Source organism: Leuciscus leuciscus, assembly GCF_965113295.1.
Source record: "Leuciscus leuciscus genome assembly, chromosome: 15".
NCBI classification, from domain to species: domain Eukaryota; kingdom Metazoa; phylum Chordata; class Actinopteri; order Cypriniformes; family Leuciscidae; genus Leuciscus; species Leuciscus leuciscus.
This window is the reverse complement of record NC_138739.1, coordinates 30,479,528-30,502,683: the sequence shown is the minus strand read 5'-3', so window position 1 is coordinate 30,502,683 and position 23,156 is coordinate 30,479,528. Positions and strand designations below refer to the sequence as shown.

Sequence of the window (23,156 nt, the reverse complement as noted above, 5' to 3'; positions counted from 1 at the left end):
TCTTTTTAAAAACATTAAAAAATCTTACAGACCCCAAACTTTTGAACAGTATTGTATATATACAGTATCAGTCAGTCAGTCAGCTGGAACTTCAGGCACGTGAACACGGTTTATTAGCTCAACTCTTCTTGCGATGTTTTCTGATTCAATGTTTACTCAAGAGTCCTTTCACTGAGGTTTGCTTTCACTGAAACCAAATCAATATCCTCCTAGAGTGTCTTGTCTCTCTGTGAACACAAGGCTTTTAATAAGACAGCCACATTTTAATTTGTGGTCGAGATGAGGGGTTCATTTTTCATTTGCTTGTACCCAGAGGACATGGTGATGGAGATGATCCGTTGTTTTGCTTGTTTATTTTAAATGGATAAATTGAGGGCAATTTTGATAGTGTTATTAGACTCTGTGAGTAAGCACACTTACCATCTTTACATCTTTATGTTACCGGTTCTCGCAAGTGCATTCTTCTGCCGATGAGGACTAAGGACTGAGGAAAGATTTCTCCATGTAGATTTCTAGTTGGGTTGAAGTTGCTTCACGTGGATTTGCTGCGCTGACCCGACAGGAAGCCGCTTGGTTTGAAAGTGACTTGCATCACTATCAATAGACAATGGACTAGGGCTGCACAATATATCGAAATTATCGAAATATCGCAAATGCGATAATGCATATCGCGACAGCTTGCAATAATATGGGTCATGAACAAAAGACAAAGACAAAATCACTCACTGCTCTTGGCTGAATAACTTTTGTAGCTTTAATAATGTTCTGTTGTTAAATAAACATAATGCAGGCCTACACTGAAAAAAATATTCTTTGAATTTAAATAAAAAAAATGTATGGTAAGTGGTTGCACACAATTGATTTTAGCTACATTTAAACAAATGCATTAAGTTGAACTTAATCAATTTTAGTTCAACTTAATGCATTTGTTTTAATGTAGCTAAAATCAATTGTGTGCAACCACTTACCATAAATTTTTTTTATTTAAATTCAACGAATCATTTTTTTCAGTGTAGCTGAAACCCTAAACCCCGTGGTTTACACTGATGTTAAAATAACACTTCTTATGCTACAGTAAAACACTGCCGTTCACTTTCAGAAGTTAAAATCTGGAAAAAAACAATGTGAAACACGTATGTAGGTTATATCATTTTAAATATATTTTAAAGATAATTTAAGTTTATTTTACACACTTTAAGCATTATCGTATCGAATATCGCATTATTTAATTAGTTATCGCATATCGCATTTTTCTTCGATATCGTGCAGCCCTACAATGGACCTTTTTTGTCACAAAATGTTGCCGAAATGTTGTTAATGTGACTCACCTTTATGAGCTGGTACCTTAAAGGGATAGTTCACCCAAAAATGACCCCATTTTGAAAAATGTCGGTAACCAAACAGTTGATGGACCCCAATGACTTCCATAGTAGGAAAAAAAAATACCATGGAAGTCAATGGGGTCCATCAACTGTTTGGTTACCGACATTTTTCAAAATATCTTCTTTTGTGTTCAGCAGAAAAAAGAAATTCATACAGGTTTGAAACAACTTGAGGGTGAGTAAATGATGACAGAATTTTCATTTTTGGGTGAACTATCCCTTTAAAGTGAATCATAAACCTACAGCACAAGTTTAGTTTCAATCAAGATCGAATGACTCCTTCATTTAAGCGAATTAAAAACGTACAACTCAATGTAAGTCCGCTTCCCAAACCAATGTCTAATGTGAATCAAACCATACAGATTACTCATTAAATACCACTAAGGAATCATTCAATTCTTTAGAATCTACATACCTGTCATTTTCCCTCGTCATGTACAGGATATTATATTAATAATGTTGAGTGAGGATGGGCCCCCGAGAAAGAGCAGGAGCGACTGTCCTATCTCAGGGAAGATTATCTCTAATTGGGTCGAGCAACAGGGGACGGATACTGTCGTTTCCAGGGCAACAAACTCCAGTGAGGAATGACTTGCTGCCAACTGAGAGAGGCACAATTGTCAGTATGTGTATTCGGGAGAATGGGCCTGTGTCAGCAGTTTAACCGTTTTTAACAATCTTTTATTGATTTTGGTTCACAGAGCGCCCACTTGGCCATGATCGACACGCTGATGATGGCATACACAGTGGAGACGGTGAGCGTGGAGAAGGTGATGGCGTGCATGCAGCAATACTCCACCGACTACCCAGACGGAGATGTGCCCTATGACACAGAGGATGCGGTCACCAGCTGGATGAATAAGGTCTTAATGTCCTAAACTTATCTATAACTGTGCCGGATCATCATCTTAATAACACAGTTAGAGTATTGTTGCATTTGAATACCGGCACACTGAATATTTCCTCATTGGCACGTATCATTTCTGAGGGCATCTTTGAGTGTCGGTGACGGGACGACTCATGTTTACATTCCCTTGCAGCCTAAATCAAGACATTACCTCAAATGTACACACACATGCTAAACAGACCATGAGCAAACCATGGGAGACTGCAAGGACATTTCTCCTCCTTTTGTTGTTCTTATTGTTGACTTATGTTGCCATAAACAATACAACATTTGAATATATATAACAAATCTATAACAATATCTCCATTTAATAATGCAATTATTAAACAATTACCCCAATTTACCCCAAATTATTGTTTACATTTGAATGATATCATTAATATAATATAATATAATATAATATAATATAATATAATATAATATAATATAATATAATATAATATAATATAATATAATATAATATAATACACATACATATTTACTTGAAGTACCCTGAGATTTTAAGTTAACATTTAAATAGTGTGTGTGTGTGTGTGTGTGTGTGTATGTGTATGTGTATGTGTGTGTGTGTGTGTGTGTGTGTGTGTGTGTGTGTGTGTGTGTGTGTGTGTGTGTGTGTGTGTGTGTGTGTGTGTGTGTGTGTGTGTGTGTGTGTGTGTGTGTGTGTGTGTATGTGTATGTGTGTGTGTGTGTGTGTGTGTGTGTGTGTGAGATTTTGTTTGGGTGACAGTTGTAGGTTACCGTTTGACAAGAGTTTACAGTTTGACAAAAGCACAATGTTGTGTTTTACACAAATACAAGTAGGCTAAACACTTTTTGCAGTTTTAATGATGTCCTGTATGAACAAAATGACGGAGTAGCGTTCTGGGCCAGTATCGACACGATACCGATGCCGTGGATCGGATCGGGACATCCCTAAATTTAACAATCATTTATTTTCCGTTGTGTTTGTTTTGAAAAAAAATGGTAGTGACTTGTATATAGACTAATATATAGAAGCTCAAAAATTTTGTTTTACCCATTTTCAAGGTGAACGAATACTTGAAGGAAATCGTAAGTCAGGAGCAAAGGAGGATGGAGGCGCAGAACGCAGAGCCGGTTGAGAATCCAAAGGTAAGTGTGCACTTCCTGTTCTTGCTGAAAACCAGCGATGATTCATGTCACTTTCATCTGTAGGAGGAAGATACAAAAAGTGCTAGACATAAGATGGATTTTTGTTATAATGAGCACTTGTACATCTCCGAAATCTGCTTAGAACAACGTTCTGCCAATCTTTTTTTTATGCCTCAAAACTCAAATGCTTGTACAGATTATTCTAAAATTCATGTATTCTGATACACTTGAATACGGTACTGTGCAATACAAGGTTAAATTACTTAAATACAATGTTGCTTCACAATATTGAACATAAAAAGAATGCAAATGATTTGTGAATACTCATTACTTAAATATTTGTTTTCATTATTAATGATGAGCCAAAACAAAATTAATATCTCAGTATTTTTTCAGCCTTTAAATGATATTTCGCTATATATCTTGTTTAATGGGCAAAGTTATCTGCCCTGGATGTTTTTCGCTATATTAATTTAAACAAATAATATTAATAATTAATATTAATTTTGAATTTATATGTACCAATATAAACAATACACTATATATATATATATATATATATATATAAATGAAAAGTCATATATATTTATTTATTTATCCAAAAACATAAAGCAGTAAAAATGTCATATCAGCACTTCAGGCTTTTTTGACAATAATTATGTAATGACATGTAATGTACAGACAAATCTGTGTTTTGACTGTAAACTGATTCATTGAAATAGACCGTTTAAAAGACTGTTTAAGATTTGTGCAAATTAATCAAAAAGTCGAATTTTTCACTAAATATATATCATAAATATTCAAATATATTGTCAGACCAACAAATGACTATACTTAGGTATGTTAAACCACATGGATGGATGTTAGTCTGTTCAGATTTTATATAAAAGCTGCCTCGGGTTCTCCCGTGTAAGCGTTCGCAAAGTTGACCTGAGTTCACAGGACGTGACGGATATCATCAGCCGTGTTGTCGTGTTTTGTAACATGTTGCTGCGTGAGGGTAATTCTGACTTTGCTGAATCACAGTCCTGCGGCGTGCAGTGTCCCGACGTGGACGTTCTGCCAGGCTGATGTAAGAGCAAAATCTTTGCTGATTCATGTTTTAACGCTTCGCATTTCATCTTCCTGTCCCGGTTTGACAGTATATTTGGCGCACGCGGCGGGATGACGTCGGTCTCACCTGGTTTTACCTTCTCTCAGAGGGAATGCTACATTTATGTACACTGTGTCCTTGCTCAAACCCCTAGACACTGCAAGCCTCCGCTAACTTCCCAGTGCTACTTTTGCAGCATTTGGTTTTCGTCCCCCTTAATTCCGTCTTTAATGTCATAATCTGAGTCTTCTTAGAACTTATGAAGTGCAGAGTCATCACACACATTGCCGTGCCGGGGCGTCCCACCCTGTCCTGAGGTCGTCTCTGGGCTAGGCATCTGACGCTAATGAGAGCAGTCAGTTCTCACAGGCGCTGCGCACTAGCATGTGTGTGTTTGAGAGGACACAATCAGTGCCGAGGAGGAATGTCAGGCGGTTACACAACACTATAAACATCCTGAAACAGCCAGCATGGCATGAAGCGCCCAGACTGACACACAAACACACCAGCGGATTGCAGCTCTGCATACACACAGTATAGTATAGTAGTATAGTATAGTATAGTATAGTATAGTATAGTATAGTATAGTATAATTCATTATATATACTATAGACTTGCCCTGTTTTTCTTTCTTTAAGGTCTCAAACTACACACTTGTTTCTAGACATAATCCCCTGGCAAAAGACTAATCCTGTAACTTCGCAGACTTCTTAGGGCATCTTGGGTACTAAAAATGCATTCATATTGTGATTCACAGGGTTTAATGTCTCTTAGATCAGAGAGTATGAGTTTTTCTCTTCTTCAGTTTTTGAACCCCTAAAGATATTTTGGCGTGCTTTTGATGATACTGTTTTTCCCAGTCTTTTAAGTCTTAAAAAAGTTGAGAGAAGCTTAAAACTGAAAACTAAGAACATGGCGAGAACCAGTACACTGTCTTAACCAGCCGTGACAGCGACAAGCAAACCTTTTTTGGTCGTTTGATCTCTATTTCTATCTATCTGTCTATCTGTATGTCTGTCTATCTTATTATTTGTGTTGTGAAAAAGTAACTAAACCCCTCAAGTTTCAAGGGTTGCCGTATTTGTCTGCTAAGTGTTTTCCGGTGATCTTGTTTGTAGTAATGAAGGGATCGTCACGCTTAATCTGATATGGGACGTAAACAGCTGATTGCGTTAAATAACCTCTGCTTGCTGATGTGACTGCTCTGTCTTTTCTCTCTCATTCATTCTTTGACTGGCTGAAGTCTCCAACCAAGTGGTATATGAAGCTGGTTCCCGTAAGTGTAATTGTGAAATGCATTATTTCATCCAGGCTTTTTCCACCTCGTGGTTCCATCATGCTTTTGTTGCCATGACGACTCTTTCCCATTGTCTTCAGCTTCATTAACCACGCAATAAACTGTTGGCATAAAAATATTTATATCAGGCTGCGTATAAAATAGATGTCATGTTGCCATCCAGGTATTTATTTTTCATTTAAATGTCACTTCTGTTAGTTAAAGGAACACTCCACCGTTTTTTGAAATAGGGCTTATTCACCTTCTTTCCTACATTTAGATAGGTGGGCAAATGCATTTTTGTCTCAGTGCATGCATTGTTTTAGTTTGACAGGGTCGGCGTGAGCTTAGCTTAGCATAATGAATGGAATCCTTTGTTGCCAGCTAGCATGTCCTGAGTAAAAGTGATATAAAAAATAAAAAAAACCCACCTAATAACTTCTTGTAGCCTGCGTATTCACAACAAGTAAAAATAGCGATGCAGATTAACACTAGGCGATTTCCTAAGCAGATTTTGACTTGGGACTATATTAGGGGGAAGCACAGGCGAAGCACTGCTACTTGGGCGCAGAGATATCACGCCCAAGTAGCAGTGCTTCGCCTGTGCTTCCCCCTAATATAGTCCTTAATATATAAGTCAATATCTGCTTAGGAAATCGCCTAGTGTTAATCTGCATCGCTATTTGTGCTTGTTGTGAATACGCAGGCCACAAGAAGTAATTAGGTAGGGTTTTTTTTTTTTTATATCACTTTTATTCAGGACATGCTAGCTGGCAACAAAGGATTCCATTCATTATGCTAAGCTAAGCTCACGCCGACCCTGTCAAACTAAAACAATGCATGCACTGAGACAAAAATGCATTTGCCCACCTATCTAAATGTGGGAAAGAAGGTGAATAAGCCCTATTTCAAAAAACGGTGGAGTGTTCCTTTAAAGTTCCCATCGCATGTTGTATTTTCAGTACTTTTCCATACATTAGTAAATTGTTGATTAGGCCATCATGAACTTTCAAATTAAATGTGGTTTATCCAATGCATTTTACTTTACTGAGTCATTTGTGTATGTCTATTCGCTCCAGGCCCGTTATAGGAAGGAGCAGGCTCTGTCCAGGACGGTTCCCTGGATCCCCCCGGTGGACAACCTCCTGAAGGACAGCACAGATGGCTGTGCCCTCGCCGCCCTGCTGCACTTCTACTGCCCCGCCATCATCAGCCTCGGAGGTACGTCCACCTGCCAAAACACGCAACATTACTGTGCGCTAAATAATATGCAAGGTTCAGAGGGAATAGTGTGTGGAGGCTGTTGAAGACCATGGGTAATTCACATTTTCAATTCAGTTCACATTTATTTGTATAGCGTTTTTCACAATACATATCGTTTCAAAGCAGCTTCATTACAATTTAGAGTGATCTGTGTCCAAGTTATATATTTCAGAAATGTAAATATACAAATCAGGCATTTAGCTAACAATGTACAGTATTCATTTAACTGTGTATTAATTTAGGGCAGAAACAATGAGCTCATTAAAGTAATGAATACTTGGATGACTAGGATATATAGAAAAATAATTACAATGATTAATATATAAAATTAACCCTATTTACTTTCTTATTAAATGTACATAGTCTATTAAGGATGCACCAGATATGCACAATTCAGGTTTAATTGCATATCATAAAAATGTAAATGGGGATGGATTATATATTTGTATTATAAAAAGTTTTGGGGTCATATTTTTTTTAATATTATACGATAGGCAAATATTTTTCCTACCACTACATCAAAAAATACAATAATGTTGTGTATTATTTTAATATGTTTTATATTATAAAATAAAAATCATAGCATTAATATAAGTATAATATTATATACATTTTTTCTACAATATTATAATTGAAATAACATGCATTATGCAATAGTCAAATGTATTATTTTTATATAATGAAATAAAACATTATAGTATTACTATAAATATATTATAATTTGTATATATATTAATATTATATATTTTCAGTTGTTGGAGCCCAGACAAATGCTTTTTTAAACATTTCATAACATAACCGTACAAACATTTAAATCTAGAAAAATACTGTGAAAAATATAAATGTAATAATACTACACATGTTAATAATATATTGTTGTTGTTGTTGTTTTTATTTATAGTATAGGATTATATTATGTTTATATTTTTCACAATATAATACAATTTTCCATTTGGCATTTATTCTATTTATATTCTGTTTATTCTTTATGTAAGTGTTATTTACCACTAAATATTTCACTTTAAAATGTCACATTACAAAAGTGAAGTGTTTTGAATGTTATTTTTAACATGCTGTAAATTGATTTCAGCCATTTGACAAGTTTCACTGGACTTTGAATTAGTGAATACAATAGTCTACAACTACTCATTTAGAAATCCTGAACTTTTTTTGTGACTTTAATCATCTTGAATTTACTGTTAATCTAATCGCAGTGATGAAGAGGACTAGAACTGTTTCTCCACCTAGCTGTGAAATCAAATGATGGACGCAATTAGATTTATCTCCAAAGGCTGAATCACATGACTGTCATTTAGACTCCATGATTAATGGGCTTCTCTGTGATTGGTTGAGCCCTTTGAGAATCTGACAAATAGGCCAGATGATCGGTCTCATTGAGGAGTGCCTGGTTAAAGTAGCACTTTGAATCGTTTTTGATTTACAGACATTTTCCTGAAGGAAACCATGTCACTGGCAGACAGTCTGTACAACCTTAAGCTCATCCAGGACTTCTGCAGGGAGCATTTGAACCACTGCTGCCACTTCAATCTGGAGGACATGCTCTACGCTCATTCTTCCATCAAAGTAAGTCTTCAGAGACAACTTATATCCACATTTGGTTTCAGTTAGGGAGCGTTTTACACCCTGATGCCATAGTAGAACCTTAAGTTTCCCAAGTTCATTGCCTTCAAATTTCACTGGTTGATATGTTACAACTGCGGGTCCAAGTTTGTCAAATTTCTAAGGCCACAACATATGTGATTGGTGGGATGCTGGTTTTTTTTTTTAGCCTTTTTAGCAATAGCGCAAATGCCACCCGTGGGAGTTGGCTTTATTCCTGTTAAAAAGCCAAAAGCATAAGGCGTGCCTTTAAACGCTGGTGCTTAAACAAGCCTCCCAATGGAAGCAGATTCTCTAAAGACTATTGACTAAAAGAGCAACAAAATCACATTTAAAAAAAACAGCAGATATTTAAATATAGGAAGCAGAGATGTACCAATACATGTTTTTAAACAACTCAGTTGCACATAAGGTAGTTATAACACTTTTCTTCATGACTAATTTATTCAAGCATACATATCATTAGCAGTAAATAAGCTCTTCTCTAGTGTTTTTATAGAGCTAGCTAACGAACTGTGAACATCGGATAACTTTTCTGAGGTAAATGCAACTTTAAGTGACACATTGTTTACGAGCTGTTTTATTGACGTCTTTCCGCGGTTAAGACACTGATTAAGCGATTACATGAGACGTGATTTATTTCGGTAAGTTGTACTGTGTCTTTCAACGTACCTTATGATGTTCATGCATTGTTTTTTCGAGCTATATTAAAGTAGAAGAAATTACTCCCCGATCTGTCACGTCCCCTTTAAGAAAGTCAAAACACCATTTATTATTTGAATGTCGTGATAAAATGGACAGAATTTGAAAGATGAAGCTTTGTTTATTATCAGAAGTAACAAAGCACAAAGCTCTTTGTGATTATTGGATGGGAGGCACGCTACAAATAATGTTTAGTACAGGGGAAAACTGCAGATCTGGCAACCCTGGCTTTTTTTGTTTTGGTTTTTTTTTACTGTAAATGTATTATTGTGCATTAACTTGCCCAAAATTCAACACGAGAGATTTTCTTCACACACAGTATGAGTTGCAGTCTGAACAAATTTTTCTGCCCCCTTTTGATTGACAGGATATAATCGGCCCTGCTCATTGATTAGTGAAAATAATTGCTTTAACCAATACCGATTATTGGCCGATACATTGGTGAATCTCCAATAGGAAGAATGGTTTGTTTGATAAGCCATTGTGGCATCTTTGCTAAGCCAAAGAAGCCTAGAACATTTTTTTGCTTTTATAATGTACTTTTCTATGAGATTTGCATCCTCTAAGATCTTAAAATGTTATTTAAAAAATTGAAAAAACTTGCATTGCAAACTACATTCATCAAACTGGAGATTTTTACCTTCAGACTACTCTGTCAGTTATAAAACAGACTCTCTAGACTTTCTCGATGAGATCAGATGGAAGGGAAGACCAGTTTTTTTCTTTCCGAATGTTATGTTGTCATGTCTTTGATCTTGTTCCTCTCTGGTCTGGACTCTAGACTGGATAGAAAGAGCATCTGCAGCCAAGATTTTCAGTCGTGGATACCGAGAAGCCTTTGGGGTTTTTTGCATTAAAAATGTATGATTTTTCTGCCGGTAGTGTTGAAATCCATAAGATGAAACGGTTGTGGGTATTGAAAGAGAATGATGAGATGTAGTTTGGCAATTTTTGGTAAAGCAGTCATTTGGATTTGTAAACCTCGCCACACTTACTAAACCATAAAGAGGTTAGGAACTCCTAAACAGAGAGCAATGCAACTGGAATCAACGTCCCACCTGGTTTTTGTTTAAACTGTAGTTCCACAAATGGTAGCAAAATCTCACACTGTGTTGGGTTTTATTTACAAGCCTCTGTTTAGAGGACATGATCAGCGTCTGATACAGTGCCAGACTTCAGAGCTGAATCTCAGAGATGTGAGTGGAATTGAGAGCAGGTCACTGAGCTGTAACCTTGACCCAGTTTCTGTCAGTACTCTAATCCCAGCTGCTTCCTTTTGTTGAAATGTTCAGTGCGGTTTGCACGTGTGCTTCATGTAGTGCTCCTGCAGAAGATGCCGGTTTGAATCTGGAATGTATTGTGACATGATCGCATTAATTTCTTTATCCTTTCAACTGTAGAGTAAAAAGTTGGTTTTTTATATATATATATATATATATATATATATATATATATATATATATTAAATATTTCAATTACAGCAAAAAATTAAGTTAGCATTTTTGATTGATTGACCACACTAAAGATTCTGTTCCATTCTGTTATTAAGAAATTTTTATTTGTGTCAGGAAGCATTATTCAGGTTTTTACATATTATTTTTTAACAATTAATTGTACTAAATTAACACTTTAAATCGGCCTCCCTAATTGAAAGCAACATTTACGTCCCCTAAAATAATAGATAAGCCTTCTAATAATATGTTCACACTTTATGTGTGAATAAGTAGGTGGACAGGCAGATTGGGGAGAGTACGCGTCTGCCAAATACCATCTGGGTACGGACACGCGCCTGCTCCGGCTCTTTCAACCTCTCCATACAAATGTTACCAGTGGACCCCTTTATTTAGTTATTTAGTTATTGCCAATAGTGCTGGTAGATGATGTTTCATGGAAATGCATAAAATCAATGAGGTTGTGTATGAGAGAATATATAAATTTCACTTTAGAGGATATTTGAATAATTTGACAATGGGTGGCGTTGTTTTTGTTAATTTGCTAGCAAGTGACATTCATTTTATTATATTATTAAAGGCAGTTAACAAATGATGCCTTGGATTAAATGATGAATAAATGCTTTAATCATTTGGTTATATGGAATAGATGTGGTTTAGTGCTACTCAAGCCTACAAAGAGAGCAAGGACTCTTTGTTGAAAGTCAATTAAAATGCTGAGGTAATGTCTTCTGGGAGTGGCGTCAGATAATTGCTGCTGTTAACCCTGTGCCTTTTAACTGCTAGGTACAATTTCTGCTGAGTGGGAATAGTGTATCAGAGGCATTTTTCATCATGTCAGGTACCCTCGATGAATTCAAGGTCATGAATTCTGTAGTCTTGGCGTAAAGATGTTGGTCATAACACAAAAAGATTGTGCTATTAGATGAATAGAATTAGCTATTAAGCAAAAATAAAGCTATATAAACCATACATTATGTAATTCCTTAACATTCCTCGTATATAAGCTATACAATTAAATTTGAAGGAAAAGGATGTTCTTGTCTCCAGGTGGTGTCTGTTCATGAACTAACAGGATTTAGAGAAATGCAGAGACATCTTGTGGGAGAGGAGGAATATTGCATGTACTAGTTTCATACAAGCGTATAATTTCAGGGGACCCCTTGCAAAGTTCTCCTTGTTATTATATATATGAAATAATAAAGCTATTGTTGTTTATTTTTTACCAGAATAACTATCTTGTGTTCATGGCTGAGCTCTTCTGGTGGTTTGAGGTTGTTAAGCCGCCATTTGTTGAACCTCAGGTGTTGGACACTGAAGGTAAGCTAATCTCATAACAATGTTTTTGTCAGAAATATTACATATTTGTATTTGTCATATTACATTTGTATACTGACACATTTGTCATGTGATTTATAGCACCAGCCCCTTCACTGAAAAATCTGCCGTCTGTGCCCATCTCAAAAGTCACAAAGCGAAGTTTCATGGAAAGACCTCCTAGTCCAGACAGACCAAGGTATATAAAAAAATATATTTAATGGAAAAATTCCCCCTCCTGCTTTTTACTTTGTTTGTAGATATTGAAAATCAAATGTAAAATTACATTGATATTTTTAATTTTTATTAATTTTTTTATTATGTTTAAGTCTCCCCCTCCGACCTCAACCACAGACTTCAGGCTCAGGTAAAGTTCAGAAGTCTAAGAAAGTGTTTTATGACAAAATATAAGTACTAAATGCACCCAGTACTTTATAAGTTATATATGTGTTATACAGGTGAGATCAGGCGATCAACATCAATGTCATTTGTGGACAGCTTCATGGGTACTTGGCCCAAGGAGAAAAAGTAAGTGCAACTTCATCTCATTATTGAGACTTTAAGCCATAGAGTGTAAAACTACATGCCATTGGATACTATCCTGTCTTCTTTCTGCAGGTCTGCTGCTCAGGGTGTGTCCTTTGAAATCCCATTCGATAAAGAGTGCACCAATCAAACACCTACTGGCCGAGGAATGACTCGGTCTGCCAGCACTGAAGGTTTTGGTTTCAAGATGCCCCACGGAACAAGGGGCATCAAGAGAAACCTGTCCTTTCAGCCTATCAATGGCAAGAACATGGGCATTGAGGAGGAAGGCTGTCCTGACAGCCAGTCAGGAAATCATAACAGCCGTCTAAATGGCTCAGGGCCACCTAGCATCGAAGAGGCCCTTGAGATCATCCACAACTCAGAGAAGCAATCACAGAGCCCCAGGGCCCATGCGGCTGGTGAGGGCTTCTTTCTTCACCTGCAGAGTAAAAGTGAACCGAACCCCAAAGCAAAGGATAGCGAGCTAGACTCAGTTTCAGAATCATTCAAAGGGGTTGCTAGCTCATCCACCACTGAAGTAGACACCGGCATCCATGTGCTTACGGAGGACATCCAAGAGACATTAGATGAGGACTCATCACTTAGGGATTGTACTGTCAGCATGGAGCTTGACACAGATCAAGACTTTGAGGCAAAAGCTTGCCATAGCCAAGGCTCTACTAGCCCATGTCCCAGCAGCCTTGGTGCCAAATCCCCTGCCGGAAGTATCCCAGCCCCTGCTTTTACACCTGGGATTAAGATGACCAGCTTTGCTGAGCAGAAATTCCGTAAACTGAATCCAAACGGGGAGGCCAAAGGTGGTGCTTCCCAAGGCACAACACCAGATGGTTCAGATCTCGGCATTCCTCACTCTGTCTCCTGGGCCCCTTCGCCTGATATCAGCCCTGCACATCAGCCATCCAAGGACCCAGCCCAGACCATGGCTGCAGAAATGGTGCAACTGCGCATGAGACTTGAGGAGAAGCGTCGGGCCATTGAAGCCCAGAAGAAGAAAGTGGAGGCGGCCTTTACCCGACACCGTCAAAAGATGGGACGCAGTGCTTTCCTCACAGTTGTCAAGAGGAAAGGAATAGATGGCACCTCACCATCTCAGGAGAACACTCCCAGCTTAGAGGGAAGAAAGACGCCGGCAGAGACACCCCAACCTGACAAGTCTCCGCAGAAGTCTGCGGGTGAGGATGGCACATGCGAGGCGGACCTGATGGAATATACGCGCTCCATTGATAAGCTCAATTCGTCCCTGAGCTTCTTGCAGACTGAGATGCAGCGACTGGCCCAGCAGCAGGAGGTAATTATGCAGATGCGAGAGCAACAGGCATGGGTTGTTTTACCACCTCAACCTTCACCACAAAAGCAGGTACGAGAGCTCAGAGGGAGTGGGGCTCGCTCTTCTGGGTCTCCCTCACCCGCAGATTCCCCTAGAGCTACACACCGTTCCCCTACAAACCTTAAGAGGAAATCCGCTTCTTTCCATTCCAAGACGCCAAGGACACCCAGACCCAATGAGCTAAAGATCACTCCCTTCAACCGAGTCTTAAACGTTCCACAGTCAGTGGACAGCATCCCACGCCTCAGAAGGTTCTCCCCTTCTCAGCCCATGTCCTGCTCGTTTACTTATTTGGGAAGTGCAAAGAAACCACCATCAGGAGCTGAAACCACAGACAAGGACATTGAACAAGGCCTTGAGTCATTGTCTGTTGAATGTTCTTATGGTACTAACACCTCCCCAACCAAAGAAACCCAACAGGCAGTAACCGAAGACACTGACTTGAGTGCTAAAGAGCCAGAAGATAAAGGAGGGGAGAACAAACCAACAGAAGAAAGGGAATATCTGAAGAAGTCAACAGATGAGTTTAAACCAGCAATGGAATCTAGTGTGTCAGAAGTCTTGTCGCAGATCGTAATGGAGACCGTTATTGTCACTCCCACTGAGCCATTTGACATTGCCCATCAGACCAACAAAAATTTGATTGAGGTTCCACTGTCTGTTCTCAAGCCCCTGGATGGACAAGCATTAGAAGAGGAAGGTGAAAAGGAGACTTCAGGGGAGAATCAGGACGATGAGCAGAAAATGTGCCGTGGATTCTTCTTCAAGGTAGATTTAAATGTCAAAGGATCCTGTAGATAAAGAAAGCTTGGAAATTAAATCCTCCAGTACCACATGTTGTGAATCCCTTAGTGGTGAACGTCACTATTGCTATTGCTTTAGTGATTAGAATGTGAGTTAAAGTTTTAAACTTAAGTGCGTATCTTGTCCAACACCATTTGGGCTAAAAAAACATGAACGATACTTCAAATTATGTTTATTGAGGATATCGATTTTCTAGACTTTGGAGTAGGATATGTCCTGGACCATTAAGCAACCACCTAACAATGGGCTAAAACGATACAGAACACCTTATCAACCAGCTAACAATGCCCTAACAACTGTCCAGAAGACTTTAGCATTGTGGTGGCAAGCACCAGTCAAATTTTAGAAAGAAACTTTAAAAAATCGTGTTGTTTTAGCTGTTAAAGGCCATAGTTAGTACCCGAAATGCCGTATTACCATAGCTTTAGTTTGGGAAAATGCTGTGGTGTGCGTAATATCTGAAATGTTCTTAGTGTGTACAGTCGCAGAAGGAGGTTAGCTTGGGACAGATCACTGGAAAACGCAGCTGTTGGATCTAGGTCAAGAAACGGAGGGAAATAAATCATTCATTTTATTTCATTCTTCAGGGAGTCTGAGCAGTGTAGCGTATATCTGGTTTATTCAGACTGGTCATATCAACATCAGTATACTGCCTTCAGATACTTGGAAAAACCTGGACATAAAAATATATTAACAGAGATTCTTGATAATGTGCTTATTTTTTCAGGATGACATGAAAGGAGAGGACAGCATGGCCGTGAAACGAGCCGCACTTCTGGAGAAAAGGCTGAGAAGAGAACGGGAGAGCCAGCAGAGGAAACAACAGCTGGAGGTGGAGCTTGAACAAAAGAAAGAGGAGGCCAGGTAACAGCCAGCCCATCTGTCAATCACCAAGACTAAACTTCTCCCCCTGATTCTTAAATCAAATATCGGTCTCTTTCCATAGGCTGAAAGCAGAGGAAGACCGCACAAAGAAGGAAGAAGACAAAGCCCGGCGGGAATTTATCAAGCAGGAGTACCTGAGGAGAAAACAGCTGAAACTTATGGAGGACATGGACACGCTTGTCAAACCACGGCCTGCGGGGGCCAAGCAGAGGAAACCAAGGCCCAAGTCCATCCACAGAGATGTGATGGAGTCCCCCAGGACTCCTGTCAGGGCCACGGCAGGTAAAGGGCGAGCGCCCCCTACTGGCGAAGCCCGGCACTGTATGCTTTGTGCTACTCTCAGCCTCTCCCTGTCCAGCTCACTGCATCCCTCTTCTAACACGTGCTATAACACTTGCTCTAAATATCTATTCTAACCAATTTAATAATTTTCTAACTAATGTAACTAAGTGGTTGAACTGAAGTGGTTGAGTGATTTAAGCATTCTTTCAAATTATTTTGTACCAATTATTTGGACACATCCTACTGTACAAGACAGATTTAAAGTAAAAGTTACAGCTCCTTCATGAATACAATATATATAAACTCTTTTTGTTTAGACAGTTTGAAGGAGTTGAAGAGTCCATTTAGCAACATCATTACAGAGAGCTGTACTGTTATGAGGGTAACACAAAGTTTGGCGGGCTTGCTGTTGTCTTGTGTAACTGTGGGACCTGTCCCGTTTTCTGTTGCATCCAGGTTCACGACCTCGTGTTTTTTCAGTGTCCAGCCTGTCTCTGGCGTCTCTTGGAGATAATGACAGTGTCAGCTCAGATAAGAAAACACCCAGGTAAGAGGCGCTTTAAGCAGTCAACTGAATGAGAAAATGTTTATTTCCTTGTTTCCTTTATTGCACAATACTAACCCAGTATCCTTTGAATTCTCTGTATTTTTTCATTCGTATTCTTGAATGTTCTTGCTTCTTAGAAGCTATAGCTTAGCATCTGGCAGTCTTTTCTTCTTTTTGAGCTCTCCTCGTGTGAGAAATAGAAGGTCAGTCTTGGTTGGATAAGACTCTTTATGCATTCATCTTCTGTTCTAGAAGAACATCCTGTTTTGCTATGAGCTTGGCAGAAACACGAGGAATGATCCCCAATCTTTGAACAATAAAGATGGCTATTATAGTTCACCCATCACAGCTTTTTTGTTTTATTTTGTCATTATTAAACAAGCATTGGTTTAAGGTCACTAAGCCTCACACTTAGCATTGAATGGCACTGAAACCGCAAAAACACTACAATAAAGATCTGCACTTAACTTGCAAGAGACTTATTTAGAGGCTTCAGTAATGTTATCTAAAAATAATACATGTTCATGATCTTAAAGGGTTAGTTCACCCAAAAATGAAAATTCTGTCAGTAATTACTCACCTTCATGTTGTTCCAACCCCGTAAGACCTTCGTTCATCTTCGGAACACAAATTAAGATACTTTTGATTAAATCTGAGAGCTGTCTCACTCCTCCATAGGCTTCTAAAGACGTTATAACTTGCTGGCCCAGAAAATGCCTTAAAGACATTGTTAATATAGTCCAAGTGACTCCAGTGGCTCAATCTTACGTTTATAAAGCGACGAGAATACTTTTTGTGCGCAAAAAAACAAACAAAAATAACGACTTTATTCCACTATTCATTTCCTTCTCTCTGGGCCTCGAGTTTTTTTCACGTAGGATAACTGCGCAGCGCTTCTGTGTTGCACGTCACACGCATCACACACATGACCAGCGTCGGCCAATAGTGAGCCTACGTGTGACGTGCAACACAGACGCGCTGCGCAAAAACACTACGTGAAAAAACTCGAGGCCCAGAGAGAAGGAAATGAATAGTGGAATAAAGTCGTTATTTTTGTTTGTTTTTGCGCACAAAAAGTATTCTCGTCGCTTTATAAACTTAAGATTGAGCCACTGTAGTCATGATGTCTTTAATGCATTTTCTGGGCCAGCAAGTTATAACGTCTTTAGAAGCCTATGGAGGAGTGAGACAGCTGTCAGATTTCATCAAAAATATCTTAATTTGTGTTCCGAAGATGAACGAAGGTCTTACGGGGTTGGAACAACATGAGGGTGAGTAATTACTGACAGAATTTTCATTTTTGGGTGAACTAACCCTTTAATGTACATTTAATATTCGATTGCTTTCTGAGATACGTCACATTAAAAGTATTTTATGTTTGTTGTTTCATTTGATGCTTATGACAATGAAATATAAATAAATACATTAGATAAAAACACAATGTTATGATTAAGAGCTATAATTCAGTCACTAAGACCTCACTGCCTGATTTTGCATGAGAGCAGGAGTTGTTAGTAGGTGTATCAGCATTGTTCCTATCAGAGTTGCAGTTTGCAGGACTCAGTTTATCATGTCATCCCAGTAGGCCTGATTCAGCAGACGGGTGCCTGTCGCCCACTCGCTCCAGCAGTCGTAACGGAGAGAAAGACTGGGAGAATGGTTCCACCACATCCTCACTGACATCCAACACGGAATATACAGGTTAAAATTCTAAAGCTGCAGCTCCACCTCCAGTCCACCAGAGGGTGCTGTGGTATAATAGTTCTGAGCAATACTCTCACCATCTAAGCTTTTCTAAATGACCAAACATTTGGGCTGCATCCGAAATCGCATACTCTTTTGAGGAGGTACTTTTTTTGAATAATTAATTACTTCACAACCACTAAAAAAGTATGTTCTATATAGAATTAATGTATATAGTACTTTTTCCCAACTCTTTTATGAGTACTGTAAATTCGGACATACTTTGTCACATACTGTTTTTTGCCAACTATATAGTAGGGAAGTATGCGATTTCTTACATTCTGTATAAAACATGCTCAGAACTTCGGGTGATGGCTCCATCTAGAGGACTGGAGGGTCAACAGCAGACTCAGATGGTACAATATTAAACTATGACATTGCATAATGCACCCTCTATATTTTTGCTGCAGGTCCAAAATTATATAAAGAGCCCAGCGCAAAGTCAAATAAGCATATAATTCAGAATGCTTTGGCACATTGCTGTTTGGCTGGCAAAGTCAATGAGGGACAGAAAAACAAGATTTTGGAGGTAAGCATGTCTGTTCATTTTCATTACATTTCTATTATATTTTAAGTTTTATTCATTATATTTGTTTGTTTTCTCAAGGAAATGGAGAAGTCAGGGGCCAACAACTTCCTGGTCCTGTTCCGGGATTCTGGCTGCCAGTTTCGCTCTCTCTACACGTACTGCCCCGAGATGGAGGAAATCAACAAGTTGGCCGGCATCGGTCCTAAAACCATCTCACGCAAGATGATCGACGGCCTCTACAAGTACAACTCGGACAGGAAGCAGTTCAGCCAAATTCCAGCCAAGACCATGTCTGCAAGCGTCGACGCCATCACGATCCACAGCCACCTGTGGCAGACCAAAAAACCAGGAACACCGAAGAAAGTAGCGGCCGTAAAGTCCTAGTGTCTCTCCACGTCGGATGTACACGATCTCAATGCACTTGTTTGTACATATTCGAATCCTACAACACTTTTTACACTCTTCCGTCAGTTCGGACACACAAGTTTGCGAAAATTATGCACAACTGGAATGTAAAACTCTACGGGGTGGCAAATGGATCAAACTCATGTGTCTAACACCCAAGACTTTCTGATTCAAGCTGTTTTACTGCACCGTGTACGTGTCGTTTTTATTTAAATGTGCCAAAATAATGAAAAGTTGTCAAGGATGACCTGTTATTTGAATTTGGTACACTAAAGCACTGAATGTTCTTAGTTTGTACAGAAATCTCGCACATATGTTGACGTGTGGCCTTTTTTGTCTATATTTTAATCTTGTTTTTATTTGATTTCATTTTTTACGACTGTCCTGATATGATTGTACGGCTGCTTATGGAAAGGTTCTCACATGCGTAGCTTGTGATTATTACAGTTTAGTACTGCAAGGGAATCCTGTCATATCTAGTATTCATTAACCAGTGTGCTAATGTGCAGTGAGTGGTATTGTTTGCAGGCCGAACCCACTTTTGATGGGTTTTTCAACATTATCTGATGGCATTGATTCACAGCAGGATTGTGAATTCATTTCATTTGGTTCCTGTAGGTGTATTTGCTTTTTATATATATTGGGGTGGGGTGGGGTGGGGTGGGGTGGGTGACCGACTGAAGGAAATGTTCAGCATAATGATCAGTATAATCAATATTTATATTTCATAAAAGGTCTTAAATAAGACTAGGGGTTAAAATCCAAACCTTTCTGTTGTATAGGCCTACATTTTTTTTATTGTTGGTGCGATTAAAAAATCAGACGGATTATGGTGGACTGAATTGTTTCAACGATATTTCCACGGATTAAGATATGCTGGAGTAATAACCATTTTCAAAATACTTTTGTACTGTTATGTATGCTTGTGGTGACTGATCTGAAAAATGTTCCCTGTCCTGGGTCACGCAGAACTATTAAAAGCAGTTTACCAAATGATATTTTACCGGATTGTTGGAGACATTTCCATGTTTTGTGACTGAGGACTAAATCGTTTGAGTGGTAAATTATTTAAAATAAGTCATTTTTTGACTTGTTGAAGAGGTCAAAACATGCCACGTTTTGTACGCCTGGAGTCTGTGTGGCATTTTAAAATGTTATGAATCTCAGTCTGTTAGGATTCCCCCGTAAGGTGCGATCATATTAGCTTGTCCAATATTCATTTATGTAAAATTTCTCGGGCAAAAAAAATGTCCATTGTCAATAGTGTAGTGATGCATGAAGCACAGCTCACAACGGTGTCGCTTTAAAACCAAGCAGCTTTCTGTTGGTCAAAGCGGCGAATTTGCGTGAGCATCTCTGCATGCGGGCATCTTTGCGAAATTACCAATCGCGCAAATACCTATTGAAATGACACGATTTCAACAGAGAAAATTTGTCGAACAAGGATAGCTAAATGTGACCGCATCTTCAATCGTCAAAAGGCAAAATGTGGCTGTATACGGGTAGAGGCTTTTGTTGCCTGATTGAAAAACAACAGCCTTCCTTTTGTTTGAGTAGGAATTGTAAAAATTTTCATTATTTTTGGTGCTTGACTCTTGAAACATAAACATGCACACCTGTTCTCACATACAAACATCTACTGAGTAGTTCGAGTGACGTGTCTGTGTTTGGAATGGAAATAATGCGCACAGCCTTCAATTCAAAGTAGCCTTTTAGGACGCCATCTTTAATCCGTTAGAAAAGGTAGCCTACTACTGGAAATGGAATTCTTATTTGGCCATTTCGGGCCACAAACGGGGGTTATTTAACTGTAAATGAGCACGATAGAAAACTGTACAGTGTGTGTTCTCTGATCTCTCCAGCACGTCTCTCTCTCTTTTATTTTCTTTCAGGCGCTGTGCTGTCATATTGTTCAAATAACATGTTCTTTGCATTCAATAAATTTCGCATGGCCTCATTTGCAGCTTGCTGATTATTCTTTAACTTTGTATATTAACATGCATACTAAAATTGCTGTAGTGCACACTTAAGTACTATATAGAAGTAGTAAGTGCAAAAATAATGATACAAGAAATTATTTTAATAATTTAAGGTTTCTAGTACTCAAAAGTGCCTCTAATTAAAGAATCACTCTTGAATATTCATGACAATATGTCCTGTCAAGCGAAAATATATATGTAAAAAAAAAAATCCTGCAACAAAGGTAAATTTTGTGTTGTTTTTGGAAGCAACATTGTACATTTTTAGAACGTTTTCTTGAACATTTAACACTTAATGCATTAATGTTGATGTAACAAGTATGATATTACAAGTAACATGCATTACAAAATCAGACTACTTTTTTGATGTTACGAGCAGTAACGCATTAAAAGTAACATGCATTATGTAATTCGATTACTTTTTGATGTAACAAGCAATGCATTACAAATCACATGCATTACAAAATCAGATTAATTTGTTGATGTAACGAGCAATGCATTACAAATAACATGCATTACATAATCAGATTACTTTTTTGATGTCACGAATAGTAACGCATTAAAAGTAACATGCATTACATAATCAGATTACTTTTTGATGTTACAAGCAATGCATTACAAATCACATGCATTACAAAATCAGATTAATTTGTTGATGTAACGAGCAATACATTACAAATAACATGCATTACATAATCAGATTACTTTTTGATGTAAGCAGCAATGCATTACAAATCACATGCATTACAAAATCAGATTAATTTGTTGATGTAACGAGCAATGCATTACAAAATCACATTACTTTTTTTGATGTTACGAGCAGTAACGCATTAAAAGTAAAATGCATTATGTAATCAGATTTCTTTTTGATGTAACAAGCAATGCATTACAAATCACATGCATTACATAATCAGATTAATTTGTTGATGTAACTAGCAATACATTACAAATAATATGCATTACATAATCAGATTACTTTTTTGTAATAAGCAATGCATTAAAAGTAACATGCATAATGTAATCAATTTACATTTTTGATGTAACAAGCAACACATTACAAGTAACATACATTACATAATCAGATTACTTTTTGATGTTACGAGTGGTAAAGCATTAAAAGTAACATGCATTACGTAATCAGATGACTTTTTTTATGTAGCTGCAAATTACATTATAATAACACAAATACATTTATTTACAACCAAAAAAGTTACTGCAGGTGAAGTATTTTCAAAAACAACAGTCATAGTATGATGTGTAGCTAAAATATAGCAAGTGATGCATGATGATTAATCAGAATTTCCTCCCAAACTAAAATAAATACTTGAAAATGTAACAATGATATGACTTATAAGATGCAACTTGATGTAAAAGATGTTGTTGTTTTTTTACACCAGCAAGAGTCTCCTATGATAGATGGATGGCCAGCTGCCACTTTTGGCAGTGTATAGAAATAATGCAGGAGTGATTATGTGCATTAAGTGATTATGCAATCAAAATCCATACGCAAAATGGCTTTTTGAATAGGTGTCCTCTATGCGTCAAAGGGTTCATTAGCGTCACATTCGTTGACAACATTAAACATTAAATGCACTCAGTCTCAGTCAGCTTGCTGACGAATCTGGAATCTCGGTCCAATGCAGGCTATATTTGCTGTGTATGTAGGCTATATGATTTAAATGGTTATTTGTGTATGTAAATATGCATTAGGCTACTTTAACGAAAATAATGAGTTGTAGCTATTGTGGAATAAACTAATAAAGTATAATACCAGTTTCAGCAATCGTTCTCCCTCAAAGTTTATATGACACGCCCAACTCGGAAACTATAGGGTATCAACATTTTCTCCGAGTTTCCAGAGATTAACTTGACAAGTTCGTGTCCTATTTTCTTACAAGGAAATCCGTTGTTATGATCATTCCGATTGCAAGCGAAGACAGCATAAGTACACGGCTCATCATCCATATCTGATAATTTCACAA

The 23,156-nt window shown here is 37.9% G+C and overlaps 1 protein-coding gene across 3 annotated transcripts in view; it reads left to right on the top strand.

Annotated features, from left to right (window-relative positions):
* Window positions 1–21,152, top strand: part of camsap2a (calmodulin regulated spectrin-associated protein family, member 2a) — a 41,400-nt gene extending 20,248 nt beyond the window's left edge. Inside the window, exons 3-18 of one of the 3 annotated variants that reach the window (XM_082139805.1) lie at window positions 2,084–2,245; window positions 3,319–3,402; window positions 5,739–5,771; window positions 6,851–6,992; window positions 8,479–8,618; window positions 12,037–12,127; window positions 12,227–12,323; window positions 12,454–12,491; window positions 12,583–12,652; window positions 12,743–14,768; window positions 15,532–15,668; window positions 15,751–15,971; window positions 16,452–16,518; window positions 18,101–18,219; window positions 18,672–18,790; window positions 18,869–21,152. In XM_082139805.1, the coding sequence (XP_081995931.1) occupies window positions 2,084–2,245; window positions 3,319–3,402; window positions 5,739–5,771; window positions 6,851–6,992; window positions 8,479–8,618; window positions 12,037–12,127; window positions 12,227–12,323; window positions 12,454–12,491; window positions 12,583–12,652; window positions 12,743–14,768; window positions 15,532–15,668; window positions 15,751–15,971; window positions 16,452–16,518; window positions 18,101–18,219; window positions 18,672–18,790; window positions 18,869–19,174 (3,852 nt within the window). In that variant the 3' untranslated portion in view covers window positions 19,175–21,152. Of the gene's footprint in view, window positions 1–2,083; window positions 2,246–3,318; window positions 3,403–5,738; window positions 5,772–6,850; window positions 6,993–8,478; window positions 8,619–12,036; window positions 12,128–12,226; window positions 12,324–12,453; window positions 12,492–12,582; window positions 12,653–12,742; window positions 14,769–15,531; window positions 15,669–15,750; window positions 15,972–16,427; window positions 16,519–18,100; window positions 18,220–18,671; window positions 18,791–18,868 lie in introns of all 3 variants that reach the window. The other 2 variants (XM_082139804.1, XM_082139806.1) reach the window with 2 other exon arrangements.
* Window positions 21,153–23,156: the final 2,004 nt, after the last annotated feature.